Below are 22,454 nucleotides of genomic sequence, written 5' to 3' on the forward strand. Positions count from 1 at the left end.
GAGCCACTGCCAGTGCCCTGGCTGGCTGTGCACACCCTCTTCCTAGGGAGGCAGCACTCACTCGGCTCTCGGCATGCCACTCCCTCTTCGTTGCACATCATGAGTCCACGCTGCTCTGAGGCTGTAGGGTCCTTCGCTGAGAGAACTGGAGTCAGAGCGGCTGGGATGGAGCTCAGCCCTGCGTGGCCTTGGGGAGAGGGACTTCCTGCTGTCACATTGCTCACAGTGACGAAGGGCCCGCACAGAGCCTGGCGCATGCTGGGTGCTCATAAACATTGGTGTCCTTCACTTGCTGCCACCTGTATTCATTCTTTTTTTTTTTTTTTTTTGAGACGGACTCCCGCTCTGTTGTCCAGGCTGGAGTGCAGCAGCGTGATCTCGGCTCAGCTCACTGCAACATCTGCCTCCCAGGTTCAAGTGTTTCTCCTGCCTCAGCCTCCTGAGTAGCTGGGATTATAGATGCATGCCACCACGCCCAGCTAATTTTTGCATTTTTTTGGTACAAACTGGGTTTCACCTTGTTGACCAGGCCAAAATCCTGACCTCAGGTGATTCGCCCGCCTCAGGCTCCCAAAGTGCTGGGATTACAGGCGTGAGCCACCGCACCCGGCCCTGTATTCACTCTTAATCCACACCCCAGTTGATATTCACATAGAGCCTGGGGTGCCTGAAGGAGCAGCCTGTGCGCCTGAGACACACACCTGGGTGTGCAGGCGAGGCGGGAGGGAGGGTCATGTGTACTTTGAAACAGTACATTCTGTATTTTATGTTTGGGAAATAGCACATCCTGTAGTGTTTGTCTTAATGACGCCATCATTTGTGGAGCACTTTGTGTGTGCTAGGCACCTTGCTACAGAAACGTTCACATGACTGGTCACAAGGAATCCTCTCCATTCCCTTTCCAGGAAGGACTGTCACTGCCATCTTTGACAGATGAGGCTCTGAGAGGACCTTTTTCAAGGTTGTACAGCTCTTTATTGCTGGAGTGGGGTCAGGCTTGGGCAGTCTGGCCCTGGGCTCTGGCCTCCTGTCACCTGCCCCATCCTACCTCTCAAGGGGTAGGAGGAGTGGCATTTTATTTCTTCATCTGTGAAGGCTCCCAGGCATCACAGGAGTATCTAACAAAATGTTTGGGACTTTAAAAAATTTGACTTCAAAATGTGACAAGCACAGCTCATAATCGAAATGGGCAAATGTGCACTTTCATGTGGCTGCAAAGCATCACGTTGTATCAGCCTCATTGGCTCCTGGGCCTGGGCCTGGGCCTCTTCCTTGGTTCATTCATTCCAGAAATGCATTGCCGACTATGGACTGAGAATTCAGCAGGGAAGGTAGAGGTCCCTGCCCTGTTGCTGGGGGCCACGATTGCACTGCTGGCTCTGCCACCTCTCCCTCCCCTGCCAGAGGCCTCTGCCGCCTCCCGTGCCTCCCCTGGGGCTGTGCCGCTGAACTCTGGATAGGGAGCTATGGCATGCCCACTAGAGGAAAGACCCGAGGGGGTGGGTTGGCAGTTTGGGTTTTCAGATGAGGACAGGGCCAGGGTTCTTGCCATGGGTCTCTTTGCCAAATCGCTTAATTCCTTGAGTCTCGATCTCCTCTCCTCTTCTATAAAATAACTTGTCTGCCTTCTTCAGAGCGGTGATGAGGAATCATAAAAGCGGCATTTGGCAAAGCTCTAAGATACCGTACACATATAAGTAACTAAATACGTTTTTTAAGTAATTCTTTTTTATTTTATTTATTTATTTTTTAATAGCTGAAGGCTACATCTTTAAATTGCTGGGCTTTCTCATTCAAGAGCGGAAAATCTCTGTCCTCCCTGCATGGGCTGCAGGGTCCGTTTGATAAGCTGCTTTCTCCAGGGTCCTGTGGGAGGCATCTTCTTGTTCGTTAGCTTGCGTCAGGCCCAGAGCATGCTATGGGATTTTCTGGCTCCTGTGCTCTTGAACGTGGGTGCCAGTCCTGACTCTTGTTCTTCGCCCTCTTAAGGGGAGGGGCTGCCTGAGTGAGTACGTGCAAAGCCCTTCACACAACACCTGGCAAACAGAAGTGCTTACAATGTGAGCTGCCCTTATGACTGCTGTTATCATTAGTTCTTTTATTGTAATTATTTAAATGTGTTATAATATTTCACATATATTCAAATTTTATCACCAAAAATAAAATCGGCATGCTTGCAACATAGGTGAAGTCCCTCAGGCCTCAGGGCTGCAGTTTCTCCTCTGCTTGTGAGAGAGGTTGCCCTCTCTGGTTTTAGAAATCTTTCTTTTGAGAGAGTTTCGCTCACCCAGGCTGGAGTGCAGTGGCACAGTCTCGGCTCACTGCAACCCCTACCTCCTGTGTGCAAGTGATTCTCATGCCTCAGCCTCCAGAGTAGCTGGGACCACAGGTGCATGCCAACACACCCGGCTAATTTTTTTGTATTTTTTAGTAGAGACAGGGTTTTGCGACGTTGGCTAGGCTGGTCTCAAACTCCTGAGCTCAAGTGATTCACCCGCCTCGGCCTCCCAAAGTGCTGGTATTACAGCTGTGAGCCACCGTGCTTGGCCTGGTCTTAGAAATCTTATTACTCATCTGGCCCCACCCCCGTCCCTGGCCTGCAGGGATGCCAGGCCACACTTTTCCACCCATTTGCCAGATCCAGAAGAGATGAGTTGTTTTTCATCATAACTAAAAAGCACAGCGTGCTTGCGCCAAGGAACCTGTGGAGCCCACCTTTCAAAGCACAGCTGGGGTCTGTGGGCCCCTCACCCAGAGGAATGCCAAGGGTGGCTCTGGAAAGGATGCCCTGTGTGTTCCGCATGTCGTGGTGCCGGTGCTGTGGCTTCTAACTGTGGCCAGTTGGGTCATGCCCAGCCTAAAACTGGCCATGAAAATGCAGATCTCGGAAGATTCCATTTTGCTGACTTATGACAGGCTTTGCTTCTCTTTTCAAAACCGGAGTCAACAGATGTGAGCATCCCGGGGCTCAGCTTTCACTCTGTTGGTGAGAACTATGCCGGTGTTCTGAAGTGGGGTGCAGAGTTTCTGGGGAGCCTGTTCTTGAGTTGGGTTGCGGTAGAGTCATTTTTTTTTTTTTTTTTTTTTTGAGACGGAGTCTCGCTCTGTCGCCCAGGCTGGAGTGCAGTAGCCGGATCTCAGCTCACTGCAAGCTCCGCCTCCCAGGTTCACGCCATTCTCCTGCCTCAGCCTCCCGAGTAGCTGGGACTACAGGCGCCCGCCACCTTGCCCGGCTAGTTTTTTTGTATTTTTTAGTAGAGACAGGGTTTCACCGTGTTAGTCAGGATGGTTTCGATCTCCTGACCTCGTGATCCGCCGGTCTCGGCCTCCCAAAGTGCTGGGATTACAGGCGTGAGCCACCACGCCCGGCCTTTTTTTTTTTTTTTTTTTGAGATGGAGTTTCAATCTTCTTGCCCAGGCTGGAGTGCAGTGGCACAATCTCGGCTCGCTGCAACCTCTGCCTCCCGGGGTTAAGCAATTCTCCTGCCTCAGCCTCCAGAGTAGCTGGGATTACAGGCACACACTACCATGCCCAGCTAATTTTTGTATTGTTAGTAGAGACAGGGTTTCTCTACTATGTTGACCAGGCGGTCTCGAACTCCTGACCTCATGATCTGCCCGCCTCGACCTCCCAATTGTAGGCATGAGCCACTGCGCCTGGGCTCTTTAATCTTTATTAAAGATAAATCAGTAATAATACCAAAGGTCTAAGGTTTTATGTGCAAGGCATACAGTTAATAACATAGTCTTCCAACCATTAGATGTTCAAAACCCAAATCATCTTTGATTGTTCTTCATGTCCCTTCCCTCCACACCTAGTGTCAGGTAGATGTCATGAAGCCTCTGGAACCACTAACCACTAACTCCACCTCCTCTGCAGTGGTCCCAGTGTGTCCTGCATCACCTGGCACCTGAACCGTTCCAAAGCTCTTGCTTTGGCTTAATTGCCTGCATTTCTTGCCCCCTCCAATTAATCTCCACTGTGGCACAGTCATTATCTTCTGAATATTCTGCCACTGGCCTGTGTTTGAATCTCTCATGTTCCCCATTGCCCCAGGACAACAGGCTCGTAGCCTGAGCGTCTGAGGTTCCGGGGCCCCTGTCACACTGGCCCCAGCCCCAGCTGTCCAGCTAAATGTCCCCCCAGCTGCCCAATGCTGCTAAAGTGGGTGGCATATCACACTATGTCCTCCAGACCCAAATGGAGCTCCGTGCATGCTGGAGAGTGGCTGTTTGCCTGCACGCCTTTGCCCAAGAAGTTCTTATTTATTTGTCTTGAGTACAATTCCTGATTTACAGAAAAGTTATAAGAATACTACAAAAACCTTCCATGTTCCCTTTCCCAGATTCCCCAGTCATTGACATTTTACCACATGTGCTGTGTCATTCATCCTCTCTCTATATATCCATCATTGCTACTTTTTCTGAATCATTTGAGAACAAGTTTCAGACATGAAGTTGCCAGGCTCCAGGAAAACAAAAACAAAAACAACCTCCGCCCTCCCCGCTTCCCCCTAATGTGCCTTTCTTGCAAACACTCCTGCACGATGCCAGCACAGCCCTGCAGCTGGGAAGTCGCCATCCAGTCCTCAGAACCTGCTCAGATTCACCAGCATGTACCTTTTTCCATCTGATCCAGAATCCAGTCAAAAAGCATGTGCGTGTTCTATGTCATGCCCCCAGACTCTCCTTCCATCTGGAATAATTCCTCAGTCTCTCCCAGTCTTTTGTGACTTCTTTTTTTTTTTTTTTTTGAGACAGGGTCGTACTTCTGTCACTCAGGTTGGAGTGCAGTGGCTCAGTCACAGCTCACTGCAGCCATGAACTCCCGGGCTCAGGTGATCCTCCCACCTCAGCCTCCCAAGTAGCTGAGCCTACAGGTGTGCACCACCATGCCCAGATAATTTTTTGTATTTTGTTTTTTAGTAGGGATGGGGATTTGCTGTGTTGCCCCAGGCTGGTCTCGAACTCCTGGACCCAAGGGATCCTCCTGCTTCAGCCTCCCAAATGCTGGGATTACAGGCATGAGCCACCACGCCTGGCCCATGAGCTTTATAAGTACAGCTCCTTCACGCTGGAAGAAGTCCCTCAATCTGTGTCACCGAGTTTCTTCGTGGCTAGGCCTTGGCTGTCTGCTTTGGGCAGGGATTTCACAGAAGTGATGCTCTGCCATGCCAGGGCACAGGGCATGGACTGTTTCACCACAGAGGATGGCCATGTTGGTGCCTACCAGGTTTATTGGCTGTAAAGTCATCATTTTTCCCCTTTGTAATCAGTCAGCATTTGGTGGGAAGATACTCAAAGGCTACACAATATCCTTTACTTTTTTTTTTTTTTTTTTTTTTTTTTTGAGAGGGAGTCTGACTCTGTTGCCCAGACTGGAGTGTAGTGGTGCAATCTCAGCTCACTGCAGCTTCTGCCTCTCAGGTTCAAGCAATTCTGCTGCCTCAGCCTCCTGAGTAGCTGGGACTCCAGGTGCGCGCCACCATGCCAGGCTATTTTTTTATATTTTTAGTAGAGACAGGGTTTCACCATGTTGGCCAGGATGATCTTGATCTCCTGACCTCGTGATCCACCTGCCTCGGCCTCCCAAAGTGCTGGGATTACAGGCGTGAGCCACCACGCCCAGCCTCGCCTTTCTTTCTTTACACTCTCCCGCCTGCCTTGGCTTCCTTTGATGGCTCTTCCTTGAATTGAGTGCCACCATTAAGGTTTCTTCCATGGCAGTTTTCTGTTTGTATTACCCCTCCTACCTGGACTAACTGGCATTGTATTGTAAGGGGGGGCTTTCTCTTCTTCCCTATTTGTTCATGTCTTTATTTAGATCTAAATGGACTCATAGATTATTACTTTTATTCCATGGTTTATAATCCAGAACTGTGTGTGTGTGTGTGTGTTTGTGTTTGATGTTCAAATAGTCCCAGATTTGGCAGTGGCAGCCCCTTTTAGGTGGTTCTCATGTCCTTTGACACGGCTCCCCCAAGGAAAAGCTGGGACGTAGGTACGTGAATGTGCACATGCCTGTGTGCACACAGCCCTCCACAGCTAGTTCTGGATGTGTCTGATCCCTCTGATTGAAGCCCTGCCCTGAGGGATCTTTGGAGTCCAACCACCTTCTGTATATGCAAGCACTTCTCTGACTGTGAGAACCTGGCTCCTATTATCCTTGATACTGGATACTATTCTTTGTAATAAATAACAAGGAAGGGAACAGAAGCCTTTCTGACAGAACCAACCTGGAGAGAGGAAGGGAGAAGCTTTTTTTTTTTTTTTTTTCCATCTGGAAAGCCCTTTGCACACATCGGCTTGTTGAAGCACTTTGCTTGATTCAGCTATTCTCCTCTCAGGACCTTCCTGTATCATCCCAGCCTGTGGAATCCTGGGTTTCTGTGGTAGTTTGTTCTTCTGTTATCACCCGCTGTGCTCTGAATGTTTGTATCCCTCTCAGCCCCAAAATTCCTGTGTTGAAATCCTAACCCCCAAGGTGATGGCATGAGGAGGTGGGGCCTTCGGGAGGTGATTAGGCCATAAGGGCGGAGTCTTTGTGAATGGGATTAGTGCCCTTATAAAAGAGGCCCCACAGCGCTGCCTTGCCTCTTCTGCCACGTGAAGATGCAGGGAGAAGGAGCTGTCTGTGAACCAGGAAGGGGTCCTCATGAGACACTGAACCTGCTGGTGCCTTGATCTTGGACTTCCCAGTCTCCAGAACTGTGAGCAATACATCTCTGTGGTTCATAAGCCACCCCATCTATGAGGTTCTGTTGTAGCAGCCTGAGCCAATGAAGACACCACCCTTCACAGTTCTCCTTGCTTTGGACTTTCAGCTCCTCGGGCTCAATGAGCCTGTCACCCCTGGAGTGTGTGATCCCCATGGAATCCACCCCAGTGCCCGCCTTGGTGCTCTTCCTGTGGCATGGATCCTATGTACAGAACTGAAGATGTGGGCTTTTAAGGCCGGAACCTGAGCGTCTTCCTTTTTGGGCAGAGTCCATTCCACCAGTCTCCGAAAAGGGTGACTCATGGCCCTTTGCAGAAACACTTGTTAGTAGTACAGGCTTCCCTCCCTGACATTCCAGTGGCAAATCAACCCTTTGCTGGCCTGACTAAATTTATAGTGGGCTGGCCCCAGCAGCTGGTGGCAGCAGCTGGTGGTTGAAATCTGACAGATTTTTTTTTCCTCTGAAAAATATTTCAATCACTCTAGTCCCAGAACCACCACCAGCAGAACTTAGAAGCTGTTTATAGCCTCTTACAGTTGTTCTGAGAAGAGCTGTTTTAGAAGAATGCCCCCATTTCCCCAGAAATCAGCTCTCTCCCATCCTTAGCCACCTGGAAAATACTCAGATCATTACGAAGTCAGAAAGGGTCTGGAAGTGACAGCAGAATGTCAATTTGACAATTTATTTCTTTGTAGCAGTTTCATATGGTTGAGCCTAATGTATATGCGTCTATACACATACGTGTTTATTTTTAACTTATGATGATTTGGTATGGAAGGTTTGTAGATCTTTATTCAGAGCCTGTTGACTCTTGATTTATGCACTGTTCTAACAACTTCCGCCATGTTTCTTAGCCCATAGTCTGTTAGAAGGAGAGAACTGCAAGGCAGAAGGTGGCAGGGGGAGGCAGGTGGGTGGGTAGCAAGAAGTGATAGCTGACAGCCTGGAGAGCGAGGGACAAGGCTGAGTCAGAGTTCTCGGTGATCGAGTAGTCCGGCGCCTTCACTTTTCCAGACAGAAAGGCTAAAGCTCAGAGAAGTCCCCTGGCTTAGATCCCATGGTGGGGCTGGACTGGAATCCAGTCCCCTCAACCTCACATATGGTGGTTGCACTTGGTGCCACAGCACCAATGTCACTCACTTACATCATAGTTGCTGAGGATGACTGAGTGTCATAGAGAAAGTATTTAATTATGTTCAAGATCCCCTGTCTCAAAAAAGTCAGGGAAGTATTTATGATTTGAAAAATAATTCCATTCCAAAGAGTTTAGATGAAAATGCCATCATGTAGAATATGTGGGCAGATATGTTTTATTCCAGATCTTCTTTGCTGGGACCTCATTTTCCCCCAGTGGTGCCTAATGGACGAAGCCTGGCCGCATTCCTGCCCTGGAATGAGGCGGACAAGCCTAGGTCCTGCCAGTGGAAAATATGAGTACAGAAGTGGGGAAAAGACAGTGGCTTTCTGATTGTCTCCACCTCTGAAAGCTTTCACTGAGTTATAGATGGAAGTTGTTCCCTGGCACTTAAAATAACTTCTTTACATATGGTTTCTAATTTATTTTACTTATAAAAGTTGTATGTGTTCAGCATAGAACTAGAAAGTGGAGATAAATTTCAGTAAGAAGAAAAAACACAAATGATTTTTCATCACCGAAAGAGAATTACCATTAACACCTTGGCAACACTTGTCCAATTGCTCGATTGTTCAGGCTATTATGCTCACGCTGTCTCTTTCTCTCTCTCTCATGTGCTCGTGTGTGTATGTCTATACATGGACTCTATAGACACACATACCCATGTATATCGATATGTACATAAAATGTGGATCATGCTGCTAAGTTTTTTCAAGTGATGTTTAATTAATAATGGACATGTTTACATCTAGATACATGAAAATCTATCTTATTTTTATTATCATTATTATTATTATTTGAGATGGAGTTTTGCTCTTGTCACCCAGGCTGGAGTGCAGTGGCACAATCTCCACTCACTGCAACCTCCAACTCCCGGGGTCAAGCGAGTCTCCTGCCTCAGGTGCCTGCTACCACACCTGGCTAATTTTTTGTATTTTTAGTAGATATGAGGTTTCACCATGTTGGCCAGGCTGGTCTCAAACTCTTGACCTCAGGTGATCCACCTGCCTCGGCCTCACAAGGTGCTGGGATTACAGGCGTGATCTACCGTGCCCGGCCTACTTTATTTTTTAAACAGCTGCAAACGAGCCCATCCTATGTCTGTGCCTCAATTTGATGAACTGCCCTCTACTGTTGGGCATTTTGGTTGTTTCCGGATTTTTTGCTGTCGTGATTACAGTTGTGATCAGCATATTTGCCCATGCCCTTAATTATCTCCTTAGAATGAATTCTTGGAAGAACCATGGCTGTGTCAAAGGAAACAAAGTCTTTTATGGCTTTCAATGTGTGTTGCCAAAACTTTGGAGCTCTGTTTTTCCACTCAGATTTTTTATGACTTTGGAAAGTGCCATCGTCTGTAGTTTAGGATTCTACACATTGTGATTCACCAAGACGCCCTTCCGGAGCTCCTGCCATCCTCCCTCTTCTGGGCTCACTGCTTCTTCCATTTCTTCTCGCAGGGATCTCTCTCTCTCTGACTCCTTGGGTGTGGTCGCAGGGCTTCAGGATCTTGTTCTGGGGGAACTGGAATGGTGGTGGGAACATGGAGAATGGAGAATAAGCAGTAAAGTGTGGGTGCACACATGTGCTAGTCCAATCGTATTGAGAGGATAGTTGTGGGAAATTCACCCTGGACCTCCCCACTGTCTTTCATCTCAATGCCAAAGGCACTTTATGGCTGAACATTGGGTTGACGCTTCAGGCTGATTCTTCTGCCTAGGATCAAGTCCCACTTCTTTGACCTGGCCTTGTGATCTGGCTCCTGTCCACCCTCTCCCCACATGGTCCCCGCCTGTTTTTTTTTTTTTTTGGGGGGGGACGGAGTCTCCCTCTGTCGCCCAGGCTGGAATGCAGTGGCGCAATCTCAGCTCACTGCAGCCTCCACCTCCCGGGTTCAAGTGATTCTTGCACCTCAGCCTCCTGTAGCTGGGACTACAGGCACATACCATCATGCACAGCTAATTTTTGTATTTTTAGTAGAGATGGGTTTTCACCATGTTGGCCAGGCTGGTCTTGAACTCCTGACCTCAAGTGATCTGCCCACCTTGGCCTCCCAAACTGCTGAGATTACAGATGTGAGCCACTGTGCCCAGCCAGACTCCCCTTTCTTTATCTATACTCTAGTTGCAGTGACTTTTTGCAGGTCCTCTAGAATGCCAAACTCCTTCCTGATTCAGGGCTTTCAAATACGACGTGACTCCCTGAATGGGGGGTAGGGCTGAGGGTGGGGGTATACTCTTCCTTATTTAAGCTTTAAAATTTTTTCTCGAGACAGGGTCACACTATGTTGCCCAGGCTGGTCTTCAACTCCTGGCCTCAAGCGATCCTCCAGCCTCAGCCTCCCCAAAGTGTTGGGATTACAGGCATAAGCCACTGTGCCCAGCCCCTCTTCCTTCCTCTTACTCTTCAACCTGTGGAACAAAGCCAAGTGTGGAGAGTAAGAGCATGACTCCTGGGGTCAGGCTTGGGTTTGTATCCTGGTTCTGCCACTTATCTGCTGTGCAACCTTGGATAAACTGCTCAGCCTCTCTGTGCCTTAGTTTTTACATCTGTAAAGTATGTTTAATAATAGTGTCCACCGCAAAAGGGTTGTTGTGAGGATCAAATACAGTGCTGTCTATATGCAGTTAGAACAGTTCCTGGCATGTAGTAAGCATCAGGAAACATTTGTTGTTACTGAGCTGGCCTCAGCATGCTCACCACACCACAAAGAAGTTTTCCACAACCCCCATTGTGGGCCAAGATTTCTTAGTTTGTGTTCTCATGACCATCTGCACCTTCCTTCTTATAAGTTACTGCAGTTGTTACTAAATAAATAAGCATTTTTTAAAAATGTGTGGGCCAGGCAAGGTGGCCCACGCCTATAATCCTAGCATTTGGGGAGGCTGAAGTGGGAGAATTGCTTGAGCCTGGGAAATGGAGGTTACAGTGAGCTGTCATGGAGCCACTGCATTTCAGTCTGGGTGACAGAGGGAGACCCTGTGTCCAAAAAAATAAAAAATCTGACTCTTGCCTGAAGCTGTCCCATGAGAGGTCCCATGAAGGTAGGGGCTGCTGCTCTCTTGTTCACAGCAGAGAATTGGTTTTCAATAAGGATCTGATCAAGGAGTGGAAAGAATGGTCCTGCTACTTATGGCTACAGAGAGGAGTTCCTCAGAAAGTCACTCAGGGACCTCCTCGATGAAATAATAGGGTAACTGACTACAAGACTATGGATGTCCAAGGACTGAGCCTCTTCTAGTTTCCCAAGCCAGCCTATGCTTGGAGGTTGCAGACTCTCTCAGTCCATAAAGGACCAGGGTTGTTTTTAAATTTCTAACTCATCATAGATGAAAACTTTAAAAAATATAACTAAATGAATTACTAGAAAATGAAATAAAACTCAAGGCCAGGGTTTTTCAACCTTGGCACTATTGATGTTCTGGGCCACATAGTCCTTTGTCTTGGGAACTGTCCTGTGCGTGGTAGGATGTTGAACCTGTCCGTTTATTATTAAATTTAACAGACATGAACGTACTCTATCAAATTGCTACAAAGGGGCTGGGCGTGGTGGCTCACGCCTGTAATCCCAGCACTTTGGGAGGCCGAGGCAGGCAGATCACTTGAACCCAGAAGTTTGAGACCAGCCTGGCCAACATGGTGAAACCCCAACTCTACTAGAAATGCAAAAATTAGCCGGGCGTGGTGGTGGGTGCCTGTAATTCCAGCCACTCAGGCAGCTGAGGCACAAGTATTGCTTGAACCCATGAGGTGAAGGTTGCAATAAGCAGAGATCATGTCACTGCTCTCCAGCCTGGGTGACAGAGCGAGACAGTTTCAAAAAGAAAAAAGAGAGAGAGAGAGAGAGGTGGAGAGAGAGAGAGAGAGAGAAAGAGAGAAAAGTCTACAAAGGTTTCTAAACACTTAAGGTTTCTCTACTAATCTTGGCATAGACTGGTGACAGACCCTGCTTTGAGCAGCACCAAACTCATCCCTCATAGAAAGGGAAACTGAGGCCCTGCTCAGGATCCAGATAGAAATGTGCTGTTAAAACACATTGAAAACTTGGAGGAGGCCTGGCGCCGTGGCTCACACCTGTAATCCCAGCACTTTGGGAGGCCGAGGCAGGCAGATCACCTGAGGTCAGGAGTTTGCGACCTGCCTGGCCAACATGGTGAAACCCCATCTCTACTATAAATACAAAAAAATTAGCTGGATGTGGTGGCAGGTGCCTGTAATCGCAGCTACTCAGGAGGCTGAGGGAGAATAGCCTGTACCCGGGAGGCGGAGGTTGCAGTGAGCGGAGATAGCACCATTGCACTCCAGCCTGGACAAGAAAAGCGAAACTCCGTCTCACAACAAACAACAACAACAACAACAAACTTGTAGGAATGTTTCTGAATTTAGGTTCTTTCCCTTTTCTCTCCCCAGTTCACCTGTGGCAGATGATGTCATCCAGCCAGCTGCCCCCACAGACCTGGAAAGCCCATCCTTAGCTGCCCCTTCCTACCATGGCGATGTTGTTGGCCAGGTCTCTACGGATCTGACAGCCCAGAGGTACGGTGGGGGCCCTGGAGCTGGTGGTGAGACCCCAGGGCCCAGTCCTTGAGGCTGCCTCCCTCCCTTCCCCTGCCCTCCCCTCCCCTCCCCTGCAGTTTCACTCCCTCTGCACACAGACACAGCGTGTGCACACCTGTCCTGAACAGGTGTGTGCCAGAGCTGGGGCCTCTTTTTTGACCTTAGGAATGATCTGAGATACCAGGAAGACCGTCTTCCCTGACCCAGCCCCCAACACATACAATGGGTATTTTACAGAATTTTTTCCTATGTGGCCTTCAGGGGTCCCTATTTGAAACAGAAGCCCTCCAGTAGAGAGAAGGTGCTACTTCTCCTTTTTCAGGGAATGGTTGAGTTAGCTGCCTTCTGGTTTCCTGGGACAGAGCTGGATTCACTGCTCATTTTCTTTTTTTTTTTTTTTTTTTGAGATGGAGTCTCGCTCTGTCGCCCAGGCTGGAGTGCAGTGGCACAATCTCGGCTCACTGCAAGCTCCACCTCCCGGGTTCACGCCATTCTCCTGCCTCAGCCTCCCGAGTAGCTGGGACTACAGGTGCTGGCCACCTCGCCCGGCTAGTTTTTTGTATTTTTTAGTAGAGACGGGGTTTCACCGGGTTAGCCAGGATGGTCTCGATCTCCTGACCTCGTGATCCGCCCGTCTCGGCCTCCCAAAGTGCTGGGATTACAGGCTTGAGCCACCGCGCCCGGCCCATTTTCTTTCATTTTTTGGTGGTGGTCAGAAAAGAGGAGGGTCAGCAGCACATGGCAGGGGAGCCAGAGGCCTGGGGTCCCTGCCCCTGCCCTTCTGCCATGTCACCTCCCACCAGCCTCCCTTCTCCTTGCTCTTCACACCCCAGCAACCCCACACTCATCATGGTTCTCCATCTACACTGTGCTTGGCCTGGATTCAGGCTTCACTGCTCCTTCTGCCTGCAAACTTGGCATTTAACCCCAGGCTTTTCCAGAATCAGCCTCAGAGTCAGCTCAGATGCCCATATATGCATATATAGGCACACATGTACACATGTATGCCTCCACATGTCTCTCTCCATACACACATGTACACGTGCATGTCTACATATGTCTATACACACATACACATGTATGTCTACATATGTCTATTACACACACATATGTCTGTGTGTGTGTGTGTTTCTGAATACACACATACACACATTTGAATTTATGTTTATATCAGTGAAACATCTGCTTTTTGCCCAATATTGCCTGGTGCTGGGGAAGCCATGGTGAATAGGCAGATACTGTCCCTTCCCTCCTAGAACTCATGGCCCAGTGACCCTTCCTCCAGGAAGCCTTCTCCCCAAGCTGAGAGAAACCTGCCTCTGAATTCCTGCGGTCGCCAGTTATGCCCCTATGTCACTGCCCTCCACAGATGCTTGTAAATGACCCGTATCTAATTCCATCTCCTTTGCAAGACTGGGAACTCCTCGAGGGAGGAACTGGTCACTTGTAATCTCTGGAACTGCAGTACCCAAGACGGCATTGAGCAGGCCCTGGAGGAATGGTGGTGACTTAAACCAGATGAGGGGGGACAGGGACCTGGGGGCCGGCCCGTGCTGACCCTCTTCCTTGGGGTGCAGGCAGGTAGCTGACAGCACCAAGACGCTTCTTCAGAACTAGGAGGAGGTTCCTGGTAGGCGAGAAAGCAGAGGATGGGATAGACAGGGCGGGAAGCTGCAGGCGAGAAGCAGATATTCCAGGGCAGCCATGCACTGATGTGGAATTTTAGATATTCCTTTTACAGGTAGGAGTCAGCCATAGTTCTTTTTTCTTTTCCCCCCCGGAGATGGAGTCTCACTCTGTCGCCCAGGCTGGAGTGCAGTGGCACAATCTCTGCTCACTGCAACCTCCGCTTCCTGGGTTCAAGCGATTCTCCTGCCTCAGCCTCCCGAGAAGCTGGAATTACAGGCGTGCGCCACCATGCCCGCCTAATTTTTTTGTATTTTTTTTTTTTAGTAGAGATGGAGTTTTGCCATGTTGGCCAGGCTGGTCTTGAACTCCTGACCCGAGGTAATCCGCCTGCCTTGGCCTCCCAAAGTGCTGGGATTACAGGCGTGAGCCACCACACCCGTCTGAGTCAGCCATAGTTCTTACTTTTGTGTGAATTTAACTTCTTAAAGGAAAAACCCTAGCTGTGAACGAAGGCCCCCAACACTCAAGAAGTATACAGAAGTTTCCAGTGAGAAGTGGGGCACCCCCTTCCTGTCTCTCCTATTCCTCCCGCTCTTTGTCCCATTTGGCTCCCTGACCACCACCATTTTAGGAAGACCCAGGGGCCTCTGGCCGTAGCCAGTGGGGCACACCCTCCCTTGGCGAAGCCTGGAAGGGAGCCGAGATCACTCTCACCCGATGCTTCCATCTTACAGTCGAGGGATGCGGGGGCACGAGGAATCTCCAAGCAGAGGATGGCGCTGGACTTGGCTGGATGGCTCTCAGAGAGCTGCAGTCCAGCAGGGGGTATGATGGGTGCTTCTGAAGGCCCCTCCCATGCCTGAGACTGCGTGTTTTCAGTGACTTGTCCCAGGCCCCATAGTAGGTGAGTGGTGCATGCTCTTAAGGCTCCTTTTGCCTGGACACTTCCCGCGCTCCAGGCACCATGCTGGGTGTGTTTCATTGAGTGTCTCCATAAATCCTCACGCCAGCTGTAGAAGGTAGGAGCTGCTGTCATGGCCGCCATTTCACAGTTGAGCAGACTGGGGCTCAGAGACATTAACGTGCTCCAGGACACATAGCTAGTAAGTGGCAGAGCTGGGACTGCAGCAGCTCTGGCCCGGCTGCCCACCTGTGTTCTGAAACGTCCACTGGCAGAGCTGCAGGAGCGCTAGGCTTCCTCGAGACACCGTGTCCTGGGGCCCCGCCTGTATCTGTGGTCTCTCTCTAGTCCAAGGAAGGTAATGCATTAGGTAATGCAGTTGTGTTACCTGTAACCCTGACCAGGAGTGACCACAGAATGCAGGAAGGGACCAGTGGCTAAGCAGAGATGTCGGTGCTGAGAACTCGGCCAGCTTCTTGCCTTTTCTCCTTATGGAAAGATTCAGACCTCTGTGCAGAAGGCAGGCATGATTAAAACCGGGGGCAGTATTTGACTAAGGAATGAGCAATTTTGGTGCCTTGTCGGTGTTACTGAACATTTATCCAGAGTTGTGTTGTTTTGTTTTTACTGGATTGGTGGGAAAGAGAGAGTTCTGTTAAGACCAAGGATTGGTCTGACTTTGGTCACCAGATGCCTCTGTAAAATACAGTCGGTCCTCATTGGCGGATTCCATATTTGTGAATTTGCCTTCTCACTAAAATGTATTGATCACCCCGGAATTGATACTTGTGGTCCTTTGTCAGTCATTTGTGGACACGTGCAGAGCTGCCCAGCACACACGTTCTCACCTACGGTTTAACAAGGCAACACCCTGCCTTCTTGTTGTGGCTCTGGCACTGTAAACAGGTGTCCTTGTGTGGCACGTTTCGTTCAATTGTTGTGCTTTTCATTGGTGAATACATTGTTTCAAACGAGCCCTGAGCATGATGCTAAAGTGCCCTCCTAAGTGCAATGATGAGCCTCGGGCGAAAAGTTGTGCCTTAGAGAAGCTTCGTCCTGGCATGAGGTGTAGTGCTAGTGGCTGTGAATTCAATGAAACAAAATTACCTATTAAAGAAGGCGTCTTTAAACAGAAGCACACGTGGAACAAGGTTATGTTTTGGTTGATTGGCTGATGAAAATATTGTGCCCAGAAACTCACAGGAACCTACCCCTATATTTCCTCTAGATGCAATAATTCAGTGATTTCCTCCCAAAGTCAGGGTTACAGGCAGCCACCGCGCCCGGCCGGTTTCCTAATTCAGGGTTCATGGCGACTTGATAGAATGTTACTGTGAATAGCAAGAATCAACAGCGCTCCCCCTTGCCCATCTGATTGAGAAACTAAGCGGGACGTTCTAGTGTGCAGTGGCGATTTAACCACAGCAGTGGCCCCGCCACCCCATCCACCTGCAATCCCTGTGCACTTTCTGCTTCCCGCAAGGACAGAGGCAGAGGGTGGGATGCAGAAGGAGGGGAGGGATGAACATGGGGCAGGGGGCAGGCTGTAACAGTCTTCAGGAGAGGTGTGCCTTTCCAGTAGTTTAAATTTAAACATTCAATCAAAATGTGTGTATGTGTGTATATATATATACACGTATATATAGATGTGTGTGTATATATATACGTATGTGTATATGTGTGTGTGTGTGTATATATATATTTTAGATGTAGTCTTGCTCAGTCTCCCAGGCTGGAGTGCAGTGGCACAATCTGGGTTCGCTGCAAACTCGGCCTCCTGGGCTCAAGCTAGTGTTCTGCCTCCTGAGTAGCTGGGATTACAGGCGTGCACCACCATGTCTGGCTAATTTTTGTATTTTTAGTATAGGTGGCGTTTTGCCACGATGGCCAGACTGGTCTCAAACTCCTGACCTCAGGTGATCTGCCTGCCTTGGCCTCCCAAAGTGCTGGAATTACAGGCGTGAGCCACTGTACCCGGCAGAATTTTTTTTAATCAATAAAAAAAAAGTAGAGCTGGAGCATTTGCTTTAAGCCACCTGAGAGAAAAATAGAGAGCAAGCCTCACTCCTCCTTCCCTGTTGCCTGCTAATTCTTTGGTGCCCTGCCCTCTAGTTTCAAGAGCTCTTATTTTTCTGAGTAGCAGAAAAAGGAGAAGTCACCTCCATCTCTAAGGTATTTCTCAAATAAAATGAAAGGGATTTTGATGCACCCTTTCTCTATTGTTAATGCCACTGGAGGGCATCAAAATTTGCTTCCTTCCTCAGGGAAGAGCTGTGAAACTGCTTCAGGGGTTGAGCTAACCCTGGATGACAGAGAAAGCTGGGCCCAGATCTTCTAGAACTTTCTACAAATGACCACATTGCCTATGGCCACTTGTACTCTCATCTGTTCAGTATTTTCATTTTTTAAAAAAGCAGGATGAGCCTGGGTAACCCTGCCTCTACAAAAATTAGCTGGGTGTGGTGGTGCATGCCTGTAGTCCCAGCTACTCAGGACGCTGGGGTGGGAAGATTGCTTGAGCCCGGGAGGTGGAGGTTGCAGTGAGCGGAGACCAGGCTGAGAGCTGGGGTGACACAGTGAGGCCCATCTTAAAAAAAGCAGAATGGTTTTTCAATGAAACCTTCCAGCTGCTGTACCACTGTGTATTAAGCAGTGAAATGGGGCACATCCAGGAGCCTCCTGTGCTTTTCCCACAGTCAAGAATCCACGCAGAGAGGTCCCCTGAGAACTTGAGGACTCCCATCCACATAGCTGAGAAACTGCTTACCGGACTCGTGTCTGTGGGTCAGACTTCAGTGTGCGTCAGAATCACCTCCTGACAGCCCAGATTGCTGCCCCCTTCCCAGAGTCTGATTCAGGGGGCTGGGAGGGGCCCACGCCTGCATTTCTAATCCTTGGAGGGCCACCAGGTGAAGGCGGTGTTGTCCAGGCGCTTGCTTTTCTCCTCACCTGTGAACAAGTGTGAGCAGCTCATCATAGCTCCTCAGGAAGGCAGACCCCAGGCCCAGCAGCTGAGGGCTGAAGTTTCTGATCTCTGACTTTGGACAGAAGGAGGTGGGGTGGCCCCTGCTGAGTGTCATAGCCTCACCAGAGAGTTTCCAGATTCGGGAGCAGAGTTTAAAGTGGTCACAAGTTGAAAGGCCAGGGAATTCATATTGACCACAGCTGCTGTTTCTCCTCTCGCTTCCAAATCATGTAGTTTCTTTTATTTTTTTTCTGTCTGCACAATAAGATTTTTTTTGTCTTCCCTCTATGTGTATGCATAAGTGAGTTCAACCACCTCACAAAGGTTAGTGGAACCTTTATTTAAGCAGCTGCCTTATTAAAAACTGAATGATAGGCTGGGCATGGTGGCTCACGCCTGTAATCCCAACACTTTGAGAGGCCAAGACAGGTGAATCACCTGAGGTCAGGAGTTTGAGACCAGCCTGGCTATCATGGCAAAATCTTGTCGCTACTAAAAATATAAAAAACTTAGCCGGGCGTGGTGGTGGGCATCTGTAATCCCAGCTACTCGGGAGGCTGAGGCAGGAGAATCGCTTGCACCTGGGAGGCGGAAGTTGCAGTGAGCCAAGATCGTGCCATTGCACTCTAGCCTGGGTGACAGGAGTGAGACTCTGTCTCAAAAAATAAACAAACAAAAACTGAATGATAAAGTGGAGGAATTATTTTCAATTTAGACAATGGATCTCCCAAAAGTCTTCTCTGAATAATAGAATTCCTTTGTACCCTTTAGAAGGTGCTTTTTGACATTCATGAATCAAATTTGTGAAGCCGGCCGGGCGCGGTGGCTCACGCCTGTAATCCCAGCACTTTGGGAGGCTGACGCGGGTGGATCACGGGTCAGGAGATTGAGACTATCCTGGCAAACACAGTGAAACCCTGTCTCTACTAAAAAAAATACAAAAAATTCGCCGGGCGTGGTGACCGGCGCCTGTAGTCCCAGCTAGTTGGGAGGCTGAGGCAGGAGAATGGCGGGAACCCGGGAGGCGGAGCTTGCAGTGAGCTGAGATCGTGCCACAGCAGTCTGGCCTGGGTGAAAGAGTGAGACTCTGTCTCAAAAAACAAAAGAAAAAAAAAATTGTGAAGCCAGTGACCAGCGTGCTGAGTAAATTGGGGTGCACCGTTACACTTCTGCAGAGCCTTTGAGTTTCCAGTGTCTGGCTGGCTGCTGTTGGGTTGAGCCACATGAATTGCCACATTGGCAAGTGTCAAATATTGAGAATTTCATACGGTTCACACTAACACAAATTTTGTTCTTGTTTTGGTTTTTCGTGCTTCTTGAGCTCCTTTATCTGTATAGGTAGATTTTGACTTTCTGAATAAATAATCTTGGATATCAAAGATCACTCTCCTTTTATCCCTTGTGTCTCAACCCCTGTAGCCTCCGCACACCAGGACTCATCCCCAGAGAGCTCAGGACATAAGCAAGTCTTGCCCCTGGGCCCGCAGAGCTGCTGGTGATGACCAGGCATGGGGATTTATAACTTCGACGATCCAAGCCAGACCAAAGCCTTGCCTATGGTTTTGGGATGGTGTTTATCACTTTTCCCTTGGTGAATATTTTCCTTCCTGCTTAAGTTTTGCTTGGGCCAAGTTTGAAAATAACGTCCCTCCTCTGAGCACGGGCTCACTCTGTGAAGGTAACTGGATAGACATGTGCCGGGGAAGAACTGAGCAGCCAGTTCGGGGTTAACTGCGCAGGAGCCCAGCGCCCGCTGGAAATCTGCACATCAGCTCATTTGAGGCTGCTGGCGCTCTCACGTGAACTGGCTGGTGCTCGAACACCGGTGGATCTCACCAGCGACCAGAAACGTCTGGACATGCCCTGCCTCGGAGCTTCCAGCCAGTTCACAAGCACCTCTCAGCACCTTCTGATTTTGGCTTTGGGGCTTTTCAGTGGCTGCCTCTGAGAGATCCCTGTTCTATCTCCCATTGCTGAGTCTTATTTTATCAAGTCCCAGGCCTCGGTGGGACTGGCTGTTCAGCATTTGTATCAACAAAGCCTGGCTCTCCAAACCCACAATTTCACAGCACTTGCCTTTCTGCACTTTGCATCTCACCTTCAGCACGACCTGAGTCAAGCCTTAACGCTTGCCCTATTACGTGATCATGTGCACTTGGGGATTCGGGAAGAAAAAAATCAAGAGGCCTGGGAGGAAGGGCTGTTGTGCTAAATGCCTTCCAGAAGGTGATGTGAAATGGGAGATAAGATGCTGTCGCCCATCTGGCCAACAGGACCGCTGTGTTCAGCCTGCACCTTGGGGGCTGTTATCACCCTCCCGTGACAGCCTGGGCCACTCTGGTGTTTGTCCTTGCACAAGGGCTTAATTTGGCAGCTCCAGCCGATCTCTGAAATGAAATTTGCTATCAGTTCAGTGAGGGATTTGCCCGGCAGGACTCAAAAGCCCCGAGCAGGGAATCAAAGGACAACAGCTGCTGACGGTGTCTCACTGCAGCCGGACCTGCAGGGCTGAATGCGAGCCCTGGAGCTGTGTGTGTGGCTGGAGACTGCAGCCGAATGGGCAGAGTGACCAGTTGTTGTTTGTGAGGACCTTAGCAAGGTGCTAACTCAGGGATAGCAAGCTCTTCGGACCCATCGTCTCTGATCCATTGGTAGTAGTTCTCTAGGGGTCTGTGTTGAGATGGATTCTGAGGTCTTGTCCAGCTGGGCTTAGCCGGAAAGAACGCCTTGATCAATAAGTCATGGCTGTCTGCTAAAAGCGTGGTGGTTTCTGTGCTGTCAACTCTGTCGTAAACAAAAAGAAATAGCAGGTTGAATTTAAATCAACATATCCTTCCTCTTTCAAAAATATAAATACTCCACTTGAATTTGAATTCAGCTTCTTCGTTATTCCAATAAAGTTTGGAAAACTTTATTTTTCCAAAATAAAGTTTATTTTATTAAACGCTGATTAACTCCTTAAATGGAAAAAGGCATCCCAGACGTTTAGCCCAGGCTCACTTCCCACTGGAGGAAGACAGCAAGATAACTAGCAGGTGGAATGAGACCACAGAATGTGCGGACCCCATGTCGGTGCCCTGCTCTCTCTGGGCTGGGTTTGGCAGCTGTCTGGAAGGTTCTGCAAAGGCCTGGGATTGGTCCTGGGCATTTGTTCAGGGCCCGACTTCCTGAGAACAATGACTTTAAGAGGAGTCACTTGCTGGTCATGGGAGGCTTGAATGCAGGCGGAGCTGACCGGGGTTGTTGGTGAGGAGCTAGCTGCCGGCTGCCGCTACCTGCTTGCTCAGTCTGCTTGAGCAACATTGCCCTCTGGCAGCTCAGGGGGAGTTCGAGGGACCTTGTTTAGGCTCCTGGAGGACCGGCTTCCGAATGCCGTGGAAAGTCAGGGAGGGCTTTCGTCAGAGGAAGGACTTGATCAGAACTTGAGTTGGGTCATTCTGGTGGCTGTGGGGACTTGGATCTGAGGGGACAAAATGGAAAGCAGGCACAGCAGGATAGCCCCAGGAGTCCTGCTCAGAGAGGACGGATTCCAGAAGGAGAAGGAGGTGACTCAGCAGGAAGGGGTGATGAGGGGCATGGGAATGAGAGAACTGGAAGTCAGTGCCAGGGCCTGGTGGGCTGATGGTGCCACTACCATGCTGGGAAAATTGGGGGAGGAGGAGGAGGGGGAGGAGGGAAGAGAAGTTCTGTTGGGCGCGGGAGGTGTCTGTGGGGGCCCATGTGTTAGCGCTTGGGCTTGGATGGTGAGTCACTGAGTGTTTCCTGGTGGGAGCGTGACCTCCTCGGCCCCTGGGTATGAGCCAACAGGCAGTGGAAGGAGGGGGGCGCCTTTCTTAAATGAGCTGTTGAGTCACACTTGTTTGGTGCCTTTGGCTCATGGGACCCAGCCAGTGCAGGAAGGGTGTGGCCATGGCAGTTGGGACCAACACAGGGAATGGAGGAGGGAGCAGCCAGGTGGCCCCTCAGGAAGAGGAGCAGCTGTGGGTGTTAAGGGCAGGCAGGGGAGCTTGGCGAGTGAGCCTTGGTTGTGCTGCCCCAGGGTGTTCTCAGAGATGGGGCAGGTGTAGCCTTGGGCATCTGCATCAGATGCCCGCAGAGTTGGCTTTGCTGTGATTAGCTGTGGGCCACATATCTAAGGTAGCATCCCCCCCTCCCCTCTGCCACCATTTTCTAAGACAGAGATCCTTCCTTGCAGTTTGATAAACAATACCCTTACATCACAGAACCACAAACAATTCCACCTTTCCTCAATTTGCATTAAACTAAGTAAAATCTTGGTGGGATGTGTGTGGTGGAGGGAGGAGCACAGCAGTGTGATTTCCTGAGAAAGCAAAGTTAGACTAGTAGTTTTGCGTTTGTAAGTGGTCCATTTGCCGATTATGAGTACATGTCGGCCTCCAAAGTGCAAAATAGCTCTTTTAAGGAGCTTAAATGCCCCTGGTAGTTTGCATTATTCATTTTGAGTCATTCTTTTATGAAATAATTAATTTTAGTCACTGCCCAAATTGTTACAAATAATAGTTTGACAAAGGAGGCCAGTCACTCCAT

At 49.4% G+C, this 22,454-nt stretch overlaps 1 protein-coding gene across 18 annotated transcripts in view; it reads left to right on the top strand.

Moving 5' to 3' along the window:
- TACC2 (transforming acidic coiled-coil containing protein 2) overlaps positions 1 to 22,454 on the top strand; it is a 258,151-nt gene that overhangs the window by 124,381 nt on the left and 111,316 nt on the right. For 17 of the 18 annotated variants that reach the window (XM_050804563.1, XM_050804557.1, XM_050804568.1 and 14 more), the window contains one exon: positions 12,265 to 12,390. The exons of the other annotated variant lie outside the window; for it this stretch is intronic. In XM_050804563.1, coding sequence (XP_050660520.1) covers positions 12,265 to 12,390 — 126 coding nt within the window. The remainder of the gene's footprint in view (positions 1 to 12,264; positions 12,391 to 22,454) is intronic. 18 annotated transcript variants of the gene reach the window in all.

Source organism: Macaca thibetana, chromosome 9 (assembly GCF_024542745.1).
Source record: "Macaca thibetana thibetana isolate TM-01 chromosome 9, ASM2454274v1, whole genome shotgun sequence".
NCBI classification, from domain to species: Eukaryota; Metazoa; Chordata; class Mammalia; order Primates; family Cercopithecidae; genus Macaca; species Macaca thibetana.